A 17,221-nucleotide genomic window follows, 5' to 3' on the forward strand; every position below is an offset into this window, starting at 1 on the left:
TCTGAAGGCAGGCCTTGGAACACTGCCAGATAAGTAACTAGATGCTTACAGTCCAGAGTGGCTGGCCCTACACTGTCTTGTGCATGGGTGTGTGGGGTGAGAGGAGTGATTGGGTGGGATTTCCAAGAACTCTCAAAGAAGGGAGGCCGCAGGGGGCTCCTGGGGACATGAAGCAATGGCCATGGAGTAGCAGAAGAAGGCCTCAGGAGGGGGATGTGTGTGTGTGGGGGGGGGGTTACAGGGACAAAACAGGAAGGGAAACCAAGCCTGGGTTTCCCTGCAGCTAGAATTCATTTCTCGTTACCCTCTGGGAAATACCCTCTTCTTCCTGTGCAGTCCTTAGAGCCTGTCAAGCCTCTGAAGGGGCAATTCCAGAACATTCCTTGAGCTGCTGCCCAGTGCATTTTCATACATTCTTTTTTTTTTTTTTTTTAAATGGCCCTCCAAAGGAAGGTCAGCCCAGGTGACTAACAGGTAGGAGTAGGAGACACTCAGCTGTCCTGTGGGAACAGCCCAGGGCAGAAGACCTGGGCTGAGGGCCTGACTGATGCCTACTTCCCCTCTCCACACAGCCCTCTCTTCATCAGTGACATGGAGGTGACTGGTATTCATCCTGCCACTCACCACAGTGAGGGCCTAGCTTCACTTGGGGGCCCATAAGTACACTAGGCCCCAACATCCCACACACCTTTGGCTTCCAGTAGCAGGTACCCCTCCCTCTATGTGGAAAGACAGAAGGGCAGGAGAGGGGCTACACCAGTCGGATACGGGGGTCCGGATCCTGAGGTGGGGGATGCCTCCTCTCCCTCGAACTGGCCCTGTCCTCCAGACCCAGCCATCTGCTGTCCTTGCTCTAGGGGCCTGGTGATTTGAAATCTGGAAAGAGGATTCCACCATCTCGATTTCCTCTGAATCACTGTCCCAGGTGGTAGGATGCAGGACCCAGAGGTTCCCTGTCATCTGGGGAAGGTCTTCCTGCCAGCCCTCTGATCCTTCTCCCCGACAGGACAGGGTTGTGTCCCCTCTGTTTCCCAGCACCTGACACAGTCGGAGCATGTAGTAAACATTTGCCAGAATAATGAATGAACATCAGGGCTTGGGGACCGTGTTCCTGTTCCACAGGTGGCAGAGGTGGAAGGTGAGGGACCAGGACCTGCTCAGCCTGGCCTGGTCCCAAGACTTCTAAGAACTGACTGCCCTCCAGGGATGGATTGGCCAGAGGACTCCCCGGTGACCTCCCAGCAGATCAGAGGCACCGACCACACTGGCTCCAATTTAGGGCCCAAAATGGGCCTCCTGCTGGGGCTCCAGCCCCTTCCCAGACACAGACAGAGGGGAGATCACCAGCAGTGACAGTTTATTATTATAAACATCAGGTACAAACAAATGGTACAGAAAGGTCAACAGCCCCTCCTTCCTTTCCAGGCAGGCTCCTGTGAATAAGCAAGAGAACAGAGTAAGATAGGAAAAGGAGAGCTATGGACCGATCCTAGCTGCCCTGAGCCATCACTCAACTGCACAGCCCACTGCTAAAGGGTCCGTCCTCCAGAGGAGGCTGGTTCACCTCTGCTATAGAGGACAAAACTTCTTGAGGGCAAAAATGGTATCTGCCTTTCTTGCCTCTGTTTCTCATGCCTAGAACAGTGCTTGGCATAGAATAGGTGCTTAATGAATGAAGAATTAGAGCATTTGTGGTAAATGGATAGAGTTGGAGAATATCATGCTAAACGAAGCAAGCCAATCCCCCAAACCAAGGCTGAATGTTTTCTCTGATAAGTAGATACTAATAATCCATAATGGGTGGGGGGCTTGGGACGAGTAGAGGAATTTCAGATTGGGCAAAGGGGAGAGAGAGGAGGGTAGGAAGTATGGGGGTAGGAAAAATGATGGAATGAGACGGATATCATTACCCTAGATACATGTGTGATTGCACAAATGGTGTGACCCTACTTCTTGTACAACCAAAGAAGTGAAAAATTGTGCTCCATTTGTTAACAATGAATCAAAGAGCATTCTGCTGTCATGTATAACTGATTAGAACAAACAAACAAACAAACAACAAAAAGAATTAGAGAATGCAAACAGGCTCCCTGTGGAGCTGTCATTTATAAGGAAGAAGACTCAGGCTTAAGGAGATTCAGGGGTTTGCCCAAGATCACGAAGCTAACCAGCTGCAGAGCCAGGATTTAAATCCAGGTGGCTTGGCTCCTGGGCTGAGCTCTGCTTCTTCCATATACTTAATATTCTCATAAGCAGCAAGCACACGCACATGAATGATACACATACAATACTACCCATGTTCACAGACAACACAAATATTTGACATGTCGATTTACATACAATGCACACATGTACACACACAAATATACACAAGTGAATGTTCAGCCATTTTCTCAACTGGCACGCAGAACGGGGTTGGGCTCGTCTAGGGAAGGGAGCTCTCTGTCGTTCCAATGAGCCAGCCCAGGTTTACCCCTCACTGCAGTAGGCCCTTACCCAGCTCTAGGCCTCCCTCCAGGCAGTCAGGTCCAACACAGGGAGAGAACTGCAGTTGACAAAGTCGCGGGGGAATGAGTTGGACATGAAGATGTTGTTCCTGGACACGGTGGTGATGCCTGTGTTGTCGCAGATGATTCGGGGCAAGGAGATCTTGGCCAGGGCCTGCCGTTGCCTTGTGCTGAACACATTCTTGTTCTCCCACCAAAACCTACACGGGGGGGGGGGGGGGGGATCCATAGACATTGTGCCTGAGGCTGGCATATTCTGGGCTAGAGGGTGTCACCTAGCTTGAAGTGCTCCCAGGATGCAAGGCTCCACCCGGAAGCTCAGGAGAGCTCCAGGCCCTTGAGAAATACAGGGATTTTCAGTAACAGGGAAGACTAGGAGTCTCCCACTCACAAAACAGAGTAAAGCCCAGCTTTCTGGTTACCTGCTCTGGCCCCAGCCCAGCAGCCTCCACGACACCATTCATACTAGAAAGGAGGGAGCAGAGCCCACCCTCCTTCATGAAGTCCTGTGCCCAGGGCTGCATCCACAGGAAGGGGGAATGGGGACACGTTCTAATATTCCCAAAGGTGCAATATGGACCAGGGAAGAACTGGACATGAAGGTGTCATGACCACGATGAAATGACACAAAGGGAAGCCATGGGAAAGCTATACTGGGACTATTTGATGGTGATTGACATCTCCATAGTTGCACAGAGAAACCCAGAGAAAGAAGTAGTAAGAGTGGCATTTTTTTTTTCTGTCTTCCTTCTTTTGAAATCAGGACTCCAGTTTCCTCCCTGCTGTACCCCTACAGGCTCAGGACACATTAAAGATGACCTGGAGGCTCCCTGAGACACAGAGGGAAATCAATGACTCTTTGCAGCCCTTAACTTGACAGGAGGAAATTGGGGCCCCTGACAGTTTCAAAGATAGGCTCGTGGCCACCCACCCAGCCAGCCTGAGCTGCTGCAACACCTCCTCACCGATCTCCATCCCGGAGCTTCCTGAACTGGGTGCCAATGAGGCAGGCGAGGAGCTGGCCCACACGGCCGTTGGGCTCCAGGGGCTCAGCCACACCACCCATCCAGATGTCAATGTTATTGGGCGTGCCATACTGTGCCATCAGCTTCCTTGCCAGGTCCAGGTTCTTCATCACCGTGCCCAGCTCACCCACTGTGCTGGGCTGCGGGAGCCCACAGAAGCGCCTCCAGGCATTGTACCCTGCATGGGAGAGGGGGCAGTGGGCTCTGGATGGTCCGCCTGCTACAAGGTGAGGAGGACACTGGGACAGCAGGGAGGATTCAGATGTATGCCATTAACCCAGAAAACCCAACTTCTCCACATCCCAAGGCCATAGAGGGAGCCCTGACCCCTTGACTCAGGACAAGAGGGACAGCTAGGCCTCCCCAGACCCTCATTGTCTCTCCTTTGCTCTCCCACCCTAAGGCAAACACCAAACTGCCATAACTCCTGCCAGGTCCAAGAACAGGGCATCTCACTGTCCCCTGGAGCAACCCATTGTGTCGATCTCTGACCCATGATGGGTAAAGGGCGTCTCAAAGGCTCAGCCACACAGGCCACCCATAACCCATGCACAGACTTTGGGGTCAAGCTGATCTGGGTCCAAGTTCGTGATCTGTCACTGATTTGGCTAGAGAACCTAGCCAGATTTTGACTGTCTCTATGCCTCAGTTTCCTCATCAGTCATGCAGAAGTAACAATCTCTTCCCCTCCAAGTTCATGAACAACAGGTCAAAATGAAATCATGGTGGAGACAATTTCCACCCTGTGGGTGACTGTTGCAGCCGCTGCTCCTGCAGGTTGGAGCGTGCAAAGGAGCCTGGGAGAAGCTAGAGTTTGATCAGAGGGGTCCAGGGAGAGGGAGGTGCCTGACCTCAGATGACTTCCTGAGGACAAAGTGCTAGGGTGAGGGAAGCTTTGGTCAGCTCAGGGCATGGAAAGGGCAGGGCCCCGAGTGGGAAGGAGAGCTGTGGGCTCCCTGGGTGGTAGGATGGGGGCTGCAGGTGGCCAGGGAGACTCCTGCAGCCCCTCACCTGGGAGGCCGTGGTCCCTGCTGCGCTGCATGTTCAGAGCGGGCAGGTCCAGCCCGATCCTCATGACCTGCTCAAACAATCGTTCCCGAATTTCATCCACCGCAATTTGGTTCTGGCGATTCAGCTTGGCAGGGGTGGCCATGAGGCCCCGGAGGATGGGGTCAATGCCACCTGAGGGAGGGAGGAGCAAGGTTGAGAGACAAGGGTTAGCTCAGTATCAAAGATCAGACTGCAGCCAGAGCAAGGCCAGGTGGGGTCAGGGGATTGGAGAAGAGGGACAGCCATAGGCAACACTTGGTGCCAAGGTGGCCCCACTGGGCAGGTTCTCACTGGGCACTACATGACCCCAGGGGCATATAGGGCTCAGGGGATGATGTCATTCAGGTTTGCAAGGTTGGGATGCATCCCTTCCCTGGCCTCCTGACTCACAGAGTCCCAACACATAGGAAAGAGCCAACTGTCTGAGAACTATCTCCACCCTCACTCTTTATTCTTGGATCTGGAGGTAGAGTCAGGTGCACTGAGAATGGAAGATCAGACTAGATCCCCCAAAAAGGAAAGAAAGAGCTCCCCTTGCCCTAGCTCCCTGCACCCCAGCCCACCTCTCCCACCCGCAGCTGCCAGCGCCCTCTCTGCTGGTCCAAGTCCCACTCACCTTCCAGCACCACCCTCCAACTGGCAAAAAAGACCCTGCTGAGTGGAACTTGGGGATTGGGCTCCATGGGCCGATACTGACTGTCCAGGCGGAACATGAAGGGTTGGATGAGGGTGTGGCCATAGCGGAAGGCATTGGTGAAGACGTTGGAGATGCGCGGGTCCACCGACTCGTTGTAGCAGCGATACCTGGGTAGGTACTTCCTCATGGCCGCTGGCCCCAGCACCAGGGGCAGGTAATCTCGGTAAGTGATGATCTAAAAAAAAAAAAGTCACTTGGAACAGTCTCTCCACTCACTGGTCACTGCAGTGTCCACCTGCTTCAGGCTTCGGTGGTCGCTCCTATCCATCTAGGTCAGTGCAATGAATCCCACAGTACTGATTCAGTCCAGGTGGGGACAGGGGGTTAGAGAAGAAGGCTGCACACATCCAACACCTCAGAGTGGCACTAAGGAGCATAAGCAGAGCTCTGCTGTTTGCTGGCTCTATGACCTTGGGCCATTTACTTACTTCTTTGAGCCTCAATTGTAAATTAGAGATAATTATATAGGATAATTATGTGTGTGTGTGTGTGTGTGTGTGTGTGTGTGTGTGTGTTTTAGAAGGTTAAATAACAAGGAGCTTTGTTAGACCTTGCATTAACTCCCTTGCCCTGAGTTAGTAATGTCTCATTTCTCCCGTTATCTCATGATAATTCCTTGAAAGACAGAGAAATTAAAATTACTTACACTGACAGCAAATGCTTGGCCCACGGTAGGGTTCAGTATAGGTTTGTGGAAAAAAGAGAGGCAGAAAGAAATGAAGGCTTCTATAGAATTTCCCCCAGTGAAAAGAGAAATGGAAAAGGTGGAATAATCTCACTTTTGACTCTAGATTCTAGAATTTCCCCCAAAGCTGACACGAATCCCACGTGTGTTCTTAGTACAAATTGAATATTCACCCTCAGCATCTGCAATGCTCTCCCTATCCAGAATCCAGAAGTGTGTGTGAGTGTGTGTGTGTACGTGCGTGTGCTCTCTCACAAGCATGCACATACTTCTTGGGAAGAAAAGGGATGGGCATTGGAGCATCAAAAGTTGGAGAGAGAAGCAGGAACACTACCCCAGGGTTAAATGAGGCCAAGGAGTTTGGTTGGGTAACAATGGCCAAAAAGAAGAGGAGAGTAGATAAAGGAGCCAAGAGTGACAGTGAAACAGAGGAAGAGAGAAATGTCCACTGAACTGCTGCTGGGCATCAGAGACCTCCCCTGTGGATTCTCCCAACACCATTCCCAGGCCCACAGCAAAGAGAGAAGCAAGGCAGGAAGTGGGGGAAGGGAAGTAGCCTTTGTCAAGCATTTCACATCTGCCAGGTGTTTGCAGTAGGTCCATTAATCCAAATGGCATCATGGATGAAGAATCCAAAGCTTAGGAGAGTTAGCAAATTGCCCAAGATCACACAGCTAGGCTGTCACAGAGGTAAACCTGGATCCCAAGTCAGTGTGACACTCAGGACAGCCTACCTGGACCATGGCCCCCACGATTTTCCGGGCTTCCTGGTAGAGCTTCTCTCCATTCCACCTGGGATTGAGGCTCTTGAGCTGTGTGGCCAGCCGGTTATGCTCTCGAACAAAGAGGGTGTGCATGGAGGTGAGTTCAGGCATCTCACTGGAGCGGGTGTCCCCTTAAGGAGGCAAAAGCCACTGTCATTCCTGAGACCTTTGTCCCAGAAAAGATTTGCTCTACTGAAACTCCCTGTCTCCTACTTACCCTCCTCTCCAACCATCTCTTCCCCCCAGGGCTGAGTTTATACTTCTATATGGGTCCTCCTCTGATGCCCTTGTCCACCATAATAGCTTTTTCTCCTGTTAGGGACACGGCTAGCCAGAGATGCTTAGTAAGACCTCAGATCCAACACGTGACTACCCTAGCTGAAACTGGGAGCTCTTCCAAGACTGGGCCCAAGGCTTGTGCCTTTTTGCATCTCATCCTCCCTCCCATCGACCCCTGGCATAAGAGGTATTCTGGGGTGTAGCACCGTGCCTGGTACCAAGTGTAAGATCCATGATGCTACCTAGTTAGCTGGTTCTCCTGATTCAAGGAAAGTCAACAAGTAACGTGCATGTTGGCACAAAAACTGTTTCCATGCTTGTGTCAGACACCACTAACGATTACAGCACTCTTGCTAACATTGAATGCAAGCAACCTCAGAAGCCTCCTGAACACAGAACCCTAGAGGAACACTACCATTGGAACAGAGTTGACAGCATCACCCTGTGACATGCCAATTTTGCAGCCTGCTTCAGGGTGGGCTAGGGCACAGGATGGGTGGAATGTAGACTGGTGTAGCCTGGGATTCTGTTCAAGAAAACTAAGCAAGACCCCCTGGTTCCACTAGTCTGCCCCAAAACTTTCTCTGGAAGGGCTAAGGTCAGGGCCATTTCAGCAGGACACAGGCTTCTGCTCTTGCCAACTCTAGAAAGGAAATTCTAGGAGGAAAGGATACTCTCTGAGAGCGATTTCTCCATCTCCATGAGCAGTGAGAGGTCATGGTGATCCAGGACTGGGACATACAGCTTGTCATCCCTGAGGACCATTGCTCTTGCTTCACTAGCAAGAAGGGTGGCCCTTTCCTCAGGAGAAAGACCACTTGGGCACTGACCTTGATTCTTCTCCCAGGAGCCCAGGAAGAGATCACCAGGAGAAGGGGGAAGCAACAGGAGGAAAGGGCCCTCAACCCACCATTGGATTTTCATTAAAACACACTGGATGGGGCTGGGGTTGTGGCTCAGTGGTAGAGTGCTCACCTAGCATGTGCAAGGTGCTGGGTTCCATCCTCAACACCACATAAAAATAAACAAATAAATAAAGGTATTGTATCCAACTCCAACATATATATATATATATATATATATATATATATATATATATATATATATTTTTTTTTTTTTTTTTAAATACACTGGAAAATTTCTGGGCATGACCACCATCACTGTCCCAACCCTTCCTGCAAACCCTCAGGTGTTTAAAGTTGAAATCCCACCCTCTATAATTATGGGTAGTCAAGGTGGGCAGTAGCACTCTCAACTAGAACTTTCTGAGATGATGAAAACCATCTACCTCTGTGCTACCCAGTTAGGGGAGCCACTAGCCCATGAGGCTACTGAGTACTTGATATGTGACTAGTGTAGCCGAAAAGCTTTTTTTAAAAATTTCATTGAATTTAAAATAATTAAAATTAAAATAGCCACCTGTGGCTATCGGCTTCATATTGGACAGGGTATGGACACACCACTGTGCTCTCTGTCCTTAAGGGAATCAACTCTCCTCTCTTCCAGAGTCCAGAGGTGAAAAGAGAAACAGAGAAAGTGATAGAGGCTCCTTGGACATCCCTGTGTCTCCATCCAACTTGTGACCAAGGCAGCTTGACTAATGACCCTGAAGTTGGTGAACACAGTGTCTCCCACTACCGACCCACCCGCTGCTCACAAACAGGCTGACTATAGCTCCTGCAGGGAACACCTCTTATGCCACCCGAGAGCTGACCTGCCAGGAAGCAAGGGATTTGCACAGAGCGGTTGGTGAGGAGACAGGGATCATCATGCAAGTTGTCGAAGGGCAGCAAGGCCCTGCCATTATCTTGGAAGCGGGTGTTGACAGCCAGCAGCCCCAGCTGGTTGGTCAGGTTGCGCAGCTTCATGGCCAAGGGGTCCTCGCTGCCGTACACCATGCTGGCGTCCACAAAGGAGGTGAGCGCATTGATCTGGTTGCGGATGGTGATGTTGCTCCCAGGACAAGCCGGGCAGGAGCGGAAGAAAGGGATGCAGTCACGTTGGTTCTTGATGCGGGGGTCATTAGGTGGAATCTGCAGCACAGAGAGGCTAGGTGGGTTCTTGAGGGACCATGCAAGAGAATCTAACCCTTGGACCTCTGGCCCCCTGAATCTTCAGGTGGTCTCTCAAGGCCCCAGCGGGATCAGTCTGAGGTTCCACCAGCAGAGTGCCTCTGAGGTTCAGGAGTGGCCCGGAACACTGAACGGGGAATGTGGGACACCCCCCAGGGGTAGGCAGTGCCAGTCCTCTGACCCCTTCTCACTAAATCTCCCCTCTCTCTCCTCCCTCCCCTCTTCTCTGGACTTGGTCCCTACGCTCTTATTCTGTCTCCTCTTTCTTTCCTTTCTCCTTTTCCTTGTCCCTTTCCTGTCACTCTGGCCCCATCCCTCTCCCTCCTTCCCTCTCAGACTCTCTTCTTTCTCTCCTCTTCCCTCCCTATTCAGCCTGTGACTCCATGGGACTTCTCTGGGAGCTCCACCCCCCCCCCAGCTCTCTGCTCTCTGTGATGTGGGGATGGGGAAAGGCCTGGGGGGAGGGGGAGAAAACAAGACTGTGCACAGGGCATCTATGCTGGGAGGTCTGAGAGACACCAGAGGTCCTCATCCCAGAACTCTTTTGCAGCCTCACGAATGGGCAGTAATTCCTGTTAGCCAGGGCAGAACCACTGCTCTCTCCCTTGGCCTGGGGGAGTCAGTGAACAAAGGAGATGCCCTGGCTGACAGTTGGTCCTGAGGAGGGGACTAGTCAGAGCCAGGACAGGCACGGGCTCTGGACAACACAAGGAAGCAGCCCTTGCCCTCATCAGGGGCTGAGAAAAGAAAGCTGGACACAGAAGATGGCTGCTTCCGGGAGCAATGTCCCCTCTCCACCCACAGCCAACGGTGGGTGGGAGGAAGGCAGCACCTTGAGCGGGAAGCAGGGTGGCTGCTGCAGGCAGCTGGTCTCACAGTTGAGGCCAGTAATGAAGGAGGCCCGTGCTGCAGGCTCTGGGGTGAAGTCAAGGTCGTGGTCCAGAAACTGGCCCCACTGCATGAACAAGAGCGACCGCTGCTGGTCCCTGGTCAGCTGCTCCGTGGGGAAGCGCACGATGGCGTTGGAGACCGCGCGAGCCTGCGGGGACACCTGGGCGTTAGGGGACGCCTCACCAGTCTGGGCCTCCCCCTCTGCCCACCAGGTGCTCACCAGGGGCACAGGGAAGCCACCGCGCTTGACCCCTGGAGTCCAGCCAAAAGGCAGCGAGAAGCCGTCCTCGTACTCCGCTGGCAGCCAGCGTGCAAAGGCGCGGTTGGAGGCCCCAAGCGTGGGGCTGCGTCTGCAGAAAAGCGCAGGGTCGCTAAAGCCTAGTGGCTCCGCTGGCCTGACCCAACCCTCCCCGAGTCCCGCCCTGGGGCTGCACCTGTTGTTACACTGCCCCGTGATGGTGCGATATTTGTCCTGTTCAGGGCATGTCACCCTCACGTCCTGGTAAGCACAGCCGCTTGACTTGGACAGCAAATTCAGCTGAGCAGGTGTCAGCACATCTGCAAGGGAGAAGCAGGATGTGGGAACCAAGCCCCCATTTCCTCTTCTGAGGCGGAGGAGCCCTGAATACCCTAGTGGGGCACAGGCTGAGAAGTGAAGGGGATGCTCAGACGCCTCTGAGACTCCTTAGAGGGAGGACTTGTGGGGATCACAGGATCTGGCGAGGGTTACTAGGAGAGATCCTAGTGGAGGTGGGAGAGGGGGCAGTACCAGTGACATTGAAAGGCCCTGGACACAGGGGCTGAAGCTTCCTCTTCAACAGGTCTAGAGCCACATGCAGGTAGTCTGCAGCCCTTACAGCCGTCCTGGTGCCTGCTACTGGCTGTTTGAAGTAGGATAAGAGTTCCATGGGACTGGCAGAGCCACTGCGAAGCCTCTGCTTGATGCTGCATGGAAGAGGGGGGACCAAAGAAGGGGTACAGAGACACTCAGCAGAGCCCTTTCCCAGGGGTGGATAGGCAGGACAATGTAGATAGACTTGCAGGCAGGAAGAGGTTTCTTTTGAAAAAAATGATATGGATGTGGGTGTCCAGATGGTAACAAGTCCATGGCAAGGGTGGCTTTCAAGATGTTCTTGCACCCAGAGACCCAGGGACAGACAGCCCAGCTCCCCCCACCCATACTCCCCACCTCCCTGCACAAACTCCCTGCTGCCCACTCCTTCCCTGAAAGGCCTGAAACAGCTTTGCTCAGAGCTGAGCAGTGCTCCACACCCCACCTTTCCCGCCGCTCCTTGTAGGCTTTGTCCACAAGCCGCTTGGCCTCCTCCATGCAGGTCAGCACCACTGAGGTCTCCACCTCTCCCAGGAGGACTGACCAGAGCAAGGATCACAAAGTCAGGAATGGAGGCCCCATCAGGCCTCAGAACCTAAGAGGCATGTGCTGAGAACAAGGAGTCCCTGGGACTCACCCCTGGAATACCTTACCCTTCTTTTTGAAGTGTTACCTGAAGTGGCATTGTCAGAGGCTTGGGACATGGGCAGAATGGCCAGGAGCCCTGCTAGGGTCAGGAGCAGCTTCATCTCTGCAATGAGACCCCCAACCAATGAGAGCCCCACCTCCATTCCCAGGCCCCTCATCCCACCTTTACCCTCCAGCCCCAACTCAAAGGGCCTGGTAATGGGCAAAGCCAGGCCTCCTTGAGAGAGGGTCCACAGCACCTTCACCCCCTTGCCAGCTGTAGTCACCAGCCCCCAAGGACCTCAACTCCACAGCTGATCTGACATTGGTAACTCCTCTCTCTGAATCTTGGCCTTTATGTTCTCTAAGGTGGAGGCGGGGCAGGGCAGAGGGAGGTCTATCCCAAGAGCCTGAACTCTCTCCTCCCCCATTGGGGTTAGTGCACAGAGGCCCTTGAGATGGGGGAGAAGGACAAAAGAAGGGATCAGAGTTGCCCCCAGGTTTTTTTTTCCCCTATAGCATTGGGAGTGAGAACCTCGTACATGTTAGGTAAGCACTCTATCACTCAGCTATCCCCCCAGCCCACTTTTATTTTATTTTTTATTTTAAGATAGACTCTTGGGCTGGGGTTGTGGCTCAATGGTAGAGTGCTTGCCTAGCACATGTGAGTTTGATTCTCAGCACCGCATATAAATAAATAAATTAAGGGCTGGTGTGTGGCTCATGGGCAGAGTGCTTGCCTAGCACGTGTGAGGCACTGGGTTTGAACCTCAGCACCCCATATAAATAATAAATAAAAAATAAAGGTACATCAACAACTAAAAATTATTTTGAAAAGAAAATTAATTAAATAAAGATCAATCAACAACTAAATATATGTGTGTGTAACTAAATATATATATATTTAAATAATAGTTTTTAAAAAGATAGGCTCTTGCTAAGTTTCCCAGGCTGGCTTTGAACTTGTGATTCTTCTGCCTAGCAGCTGGGACTACAGGTGTAGGCCATGTCGTTGGACTGTCCCAGTTCTTGAACTTACCACCCTCATCCCAGGGTTTCTCAGCTCCCTAACTGTATGCCTATACCACTAACGGCTAAACCCTCCAAAATTCTGGCTAAGCAGTATCCAGGATTCCTTTGAAAGAGACAAAAGTCAGGAACAACAGCCGAAGGGATTATAGAGGCTGCAGTGACCCCCAAGGGAGGGTGAAGGGGAAACCTGGAGTGATGCTGACCAAGCCAGCCTCCGGGGGCCACTCCCATCCCAACAGTCACCTGGCCTTGTGGGCAGCCTAGGAGGCAGCCCCCAGTTCTTGGTGGGGCCAAGGGGACAGGAAGTCTGGCTAGAGACCGTTGGGTTTCACCAGAAGGACTCTGGGAGCTACAGGCTCAGAACCAAGTTAACTTCCTCTATCTATCCCTCTTCCCTCCGCTTTCTTCTTGGCTTATGATGAGGGGCTGTCTCCAACACCCCGGCCATCTGCTCCTGGATTTCAAGAACCAGGAAAGAACAAGCTAATTGTGGTTAGTGGGTCAGTTGGATGACACGGCCAGAGCCTCTCTGGGACCAGATCAGTAGAGTTAGGAGGAACTGGGTTAATGATTCAAGATCCTTCTGAAATAGAAGAGGGGGGAGTTTCTCCCTTGAGAAAAATGGGCAGAGGGGCTGCCATTCTCAGGATAAGAGCACCTGTAACTTCTATCTGTGTTTGTCCACCCCCTGGGCCTTCCTCAGGCTAAGCTCCTGCCAACAACCATGGCCGCCAGGTCCTGTTTTGGTCTGTCCACACCTCCTACTTTCAGCCACCTTCTTGCTCCGTATTCTTCTAGGACCGGGCAACATCTTGAGCAAAGAACAAAGGACAACAACAAACCCAGAACATCTTCCCAAAGTGCCCAGAGATTTGGTCACCTGCCCAGAAACTGAGCCCAAGGCTTATGAGAGAGGAGACCAATTTTCCAGTCTTGCTTTGCCAGTGATTTTTTTTTTTTTTTTTTTGTATGTAACTTGGTCAAGTGGTTCTTTGTGAATCAGGTTCTAGAATTCTAATAGACTTTGGAAATACTTTTTCTATGCCTGCAAGTAATATTTTTTTCTTTTCCTTTTGTCTTTTTGGTGCCAAGGATTGAATCCAGGGATGCTTACTCACTGAACCACATCTTCAGCCCTTTTTCACATTTTATTTAAAGACACGGTCTCACTAAGTTGCTGAGTTGCTTAGGGCCTCGATAAATTGCTGAGGCTGGCTTGCTAAATTGCTGAACTCAAGATCCTCCTGTCTCAGCCTCCAGAGCTGCTGAAATTATAGGTGAGGGGCACCATGCCTGGCCAGAAGTAATATATTTTCATGGATGAGAAGTTGGAGAACACAAATCTACCAAAAGTAAAAGTAAATTAAGTTAGAGTGTGGGCCATTTTCTTTCAAGGTTTGTTATTGTTTTTCACGTAAATAAGCCATAGAAATTTCCCATAATCCCACCAGTCACCAATACTCTACTTAGTAATTCAATATATCATGTATAGATGTATTTTTAAACAGTGATAAGAACAACTTTAACTATTATTTTGCAACCTATTTTTAGTACTTAACAATTTTAGCCTGAACACCTACACCAATAAACACAGGTTTATACGTGGGTGTGGTGGCCCACACCTGTAATCCCAGTGACTAGGGAGACTGAGGCAAGAGGGTCACACGTTCGAGGCCAGCCTGAACAACTTACTGAGACTCTGTAAAAAAAAATAAAAAGGTCTACTCAGTGGTAGAACACCCCTCAGTTCAATCCCTAGTACTTATTAAAAAGTTGCAGGTGTACTTCATTTTTATGTCTGCATATATTTGTGGAAGGGACTTTTTCCCTATATTTTTATTAGTGCCTTACAATTACAATAATGATGGGATTCATGATTATATGTTCATATATGCACACAACAAAATAATAGAATTTGGTCAAAATCATTCCCAGGGTTTACATATTTTATATGATTTTATATGCTTTATTGGTTAAACCTACCTTGCATGAGCCAAGTACTGTGTTGGACAGTGGGCATATTCCACCCAGCAAAGTGTGAGCCTGTCTTCAAGGAACTCACAGTGGCAAACAAATGGCACAGCCTGAGCTTGTGCACGGTCCTTAGGAAATGTCAAGGCACCTAGATCAGCCAGCATGGTGGCTACTACTACTCAGAAGGCTAAGATAGGAGGATCATAAGCTCAAGGCCAGCTTAGTGAGACCCTGTCTCAAAATTAAATATATGTATGTATACACACGAGCACTCACGCACACACACACGGGGCTGGGGATGTAGCTCAGTGTTAGAGCACCCACCCCTGGATTCAATTCCCAACACCACAACAAACAAAAACAACAACAAAATTCACTTTGATCAACTCTTCCTCAAAGAGTTGCTTCTTAAGACTGTTTCAAAGTTGACCAAGTAGACTCAGGTTGAAAGGGCATTCTGGGTCCAGAGAATGATACAGCAAAGGCCTTGACACAAGAAAGCTTCATTCAGACTGTTCTACTGCAAGTTCAAAGAACAGGCAGGCTGGGGAGGCAGGCAGGGGCCTGGGGCCCAACACACTTGACAACCTGCTGAGAAGTTCATGTCCTTCGGGAGCCACAAAGGCAGGGGCTGGAGATGCTCTGAGACTTAAAAATGTTTCCAAACAGTTAAAAAATAACCCAACTGTGGTCCCTGCAAGGCCAGCATCTTCCCTTGCCGATACCTCTGTTGATCCCTCACCAGGGGCCTATTTGGCCCAGGTGTGTTTGAGACTCAAAGATTTCTCGGCATAAAGAGTAACCAGGAGGGGCTGAGGTTGTGGCTCAGTGGTACAGCACTTGCCTAGCATGTATGAGGCACTGGGTTCAAGCCTCAGCACCACAAAAAAAAAAAAAAAAATAGATAAAGGGGCTGGGGATATAGCTCAGTTGGCAAAGTGCTTGCCTTGCATACACAAGGCCCTGGGTTCAATCCCCAGCACCACAGTCAATCAATCAATAAAATAAAATAAAATTATGGTGGCCATCTACAACTAAAAAAAAAAGTTTAAAAAAAAAAAAAGAGAGAGAGAGAGAGAAACCAGGAAATATTGCTCCCTGGGAAGAGGTCTCAAGCAAGCCTCGTGCCATCAGTCACACTCCAGCTCTCCACCTTGAGGGGTGGCCTCTGGAGGGCACTGCTGGAACCGCCACATGTTATGACTTGAGTCATTGGAGGGAGCACACTCTGTCTTCCCTGCTCCCCACGCAGCTTTCCCAAACACCCCCATCCCCCCACCCAGGGGTTAGCCCAACTGCCAGTGGGATAACAGCCCTCAAGGCTACTGTTTGCAAAAACAGCTTGTTCTTTCTTAATGCTGTTTAGGAAAAAAGTCAGTTGAGATTATGCCAGATTTCCTGTGTGTATGTATGTGTGTGTTAGAGAGAGAGAAGGAGGAAGAGGGAGAGAAAGAGAGAGACATGCATGTGGTTGGAGAGAAGGAGGTATCTCCAGAAGGCTGTGGAAGCTGAGGATGAGACAGAACAGTGGCTATTTAGACACCCCAATTGCTGGTCTCTCTTTAAAATCTTTTTAAAATTAATTTTGAGTTCTACACACGATGAATATTGAACAAAATGTAAAATTAAAGATCCGATTAAAGCTCCCTTTAAATTAGGTTATTACATCATCCCCAATTCCACTCCCCTCCTCCCCTCTGTAGACATAAACACTGTTGTCATTTTGGGGTTTGTCCTTCCAAACTTTTTGCTTTCTATTCATTCATGTGTCTGGACATGTGGGAAATATTCTGCTGCCTTTAATTTTTCATAAATAGTATCACCTTGTATGTATTGTTCTGCTACGTGCTTCTTTCACTCAACAATACATCTTGCAGGGGTTGGGGATGTGGCTGAGAGGTAGAGCGCTTGCCTAGCATGCGTGAGTGAGGCACTGGGTTTGGTCCTCAGCACTACATAGAAATAAAACAAAAATATCGTGTCCACCTACAGTTCAAAAATAATTTAAAAAATGGGCTGGGGATGTGGCTCAAGTGGTAGCGCGCTTGCCTGGCATGCGCGGGGCGCTGGGTTTGATCCTCAGCACCACATAAAAATAAAATAAAGATGTTGTGTCCACGGAAAACTAAAAAATAAATATTAAAAAATTTTCTCTCTCTCTTTAAAAAAAATAATTAATTTAAAAAAAAACAATACATCTTGCAGATGTTTGGTGAACTACTTAAAAAACAATCTCACCTTTTAACAGTTATATAATGTTCTTTAGTTGGACTCTCCCTCCATTATGTCATCATTCCTCTCTTAATGAAAGTTGACATTTTTCTATTTTTTTTATTACTAAAAGCAATGCAGCAGGAAGCCTTCTTGCACATGCACACACACGAATGCTCTCCAGGGTAAAAACTAGAAAGTAGGCCACAGGTTTTGTGCATTTAAAATTTGAGTAGCTAGATATTGTCAAACTGCTCTACAAACTTTGTCAAAGTCCCATGGGCCAAGAAAGATACCAGCCAGGCTCGGTGGCACATGCCTATAATCCCAGCGGCTTGGGAGGCTGAAGCAGGTGGAGTTCAAAGTCTTAGCAATGACAAGGTGCTAAGCAGCTTAGTGAGATCCTGTCTCTACATAAAGTACAAAATAGGGCTGGGGATGTGGCTCAGTGGTCAAGTGCCCCTGAGTTCAATTCTCAGTAACAAAAAAGAAAGAAGAAATAAAAAGGTATCACAGAGTTTGCTCAATTCTCAATTTTTATTTCTTTGATGAAAAATGAGGTTGTATCCGATTTT

General features: G+C 49.9%; 1 protein-coding gene across 1 annotated transcript; it reads right to left on the reverse strand.

Moving 5' to 3' along the window:
* Positions 1–1,338: 1,338 nt before the first annotated feature.
* Positions 1,339–11,849, reverse strand: Mpo (myeloperoxidase). Its single transcript, XM_021723996.3, has 14 exons — positions 11,690–11,849; positions 11,476–11,553; positions 11,248–11,341; positions 10,740–10,915; positions 10,405–10,528; positions 10,191–10,320; positions 9,912–10,118; positions 8,722–9,040; positions 6,699–6,859; positions 5,199–5,454; positions 4,544–4,714; positions 3,473–3,710; positions 2,497–2,707; positions 1,339–1,433 (listed from the first exon to the last, which is right to left on the reverse strand). Exons 2-13 carry the CDS (start codon positions 11,549–11,551, stop codon positions 2,503–2,505), a joined length of 2,157 nt encoding a protein of 718 aa, XP_021579671.2. The 5' UTR covers positions 11,552–11,553; positions 11,690–11,849; the 3' UTR covers positions 1,339–1,433; positions 2,497–2,502.
* Positions 11,850–17,221: the final 5,372 nt, after the last annotated feature.

Source organism: Ictidomys tridecemlineatus, chromosome 3 (genome assembly GCF_052094955.1).
Source record: "Ictidomys tridecemlineatus isolate mIctTri1 chromosome 3, mIctTri1.hap1, whole genome shotgun sequence".
Taxonomy (NCBI): Eukaryota; Metazoa; Chordata; class Mammalia; order Rodentia; family Sciuridae; genus Ictidomys; species Ictidomys tridecemlineatus.

What these genes read in the sequence shown, in the direction of transcription:
- Mpo (XM_021723996.3), bottom strand. Translation starts at nt 11,551, where the DNA reads ATGAAGCTGCTCCTGACCCTAGCAGGGCTCCTGGCCATTCTGCCCATG. An exon ending in CTCTGACAATGCCACTTCAG is followed by an intron (nt 11,342 to 11,475) that starts GTAACACTTCAA and finishes TGCTCTGGTCAG; the next exon opens with TCCTCCTGGGAGAGGTGGAG. An exon ending in TCGTGGGGGCCATGGTCCAG is followed by an intron (nt 5,455 to 6,698) that starts GTAGGCTGTCCT and finishes TTTTTTTTTTAG; the next exon opens with ATCATCACTTACCGAGATTA.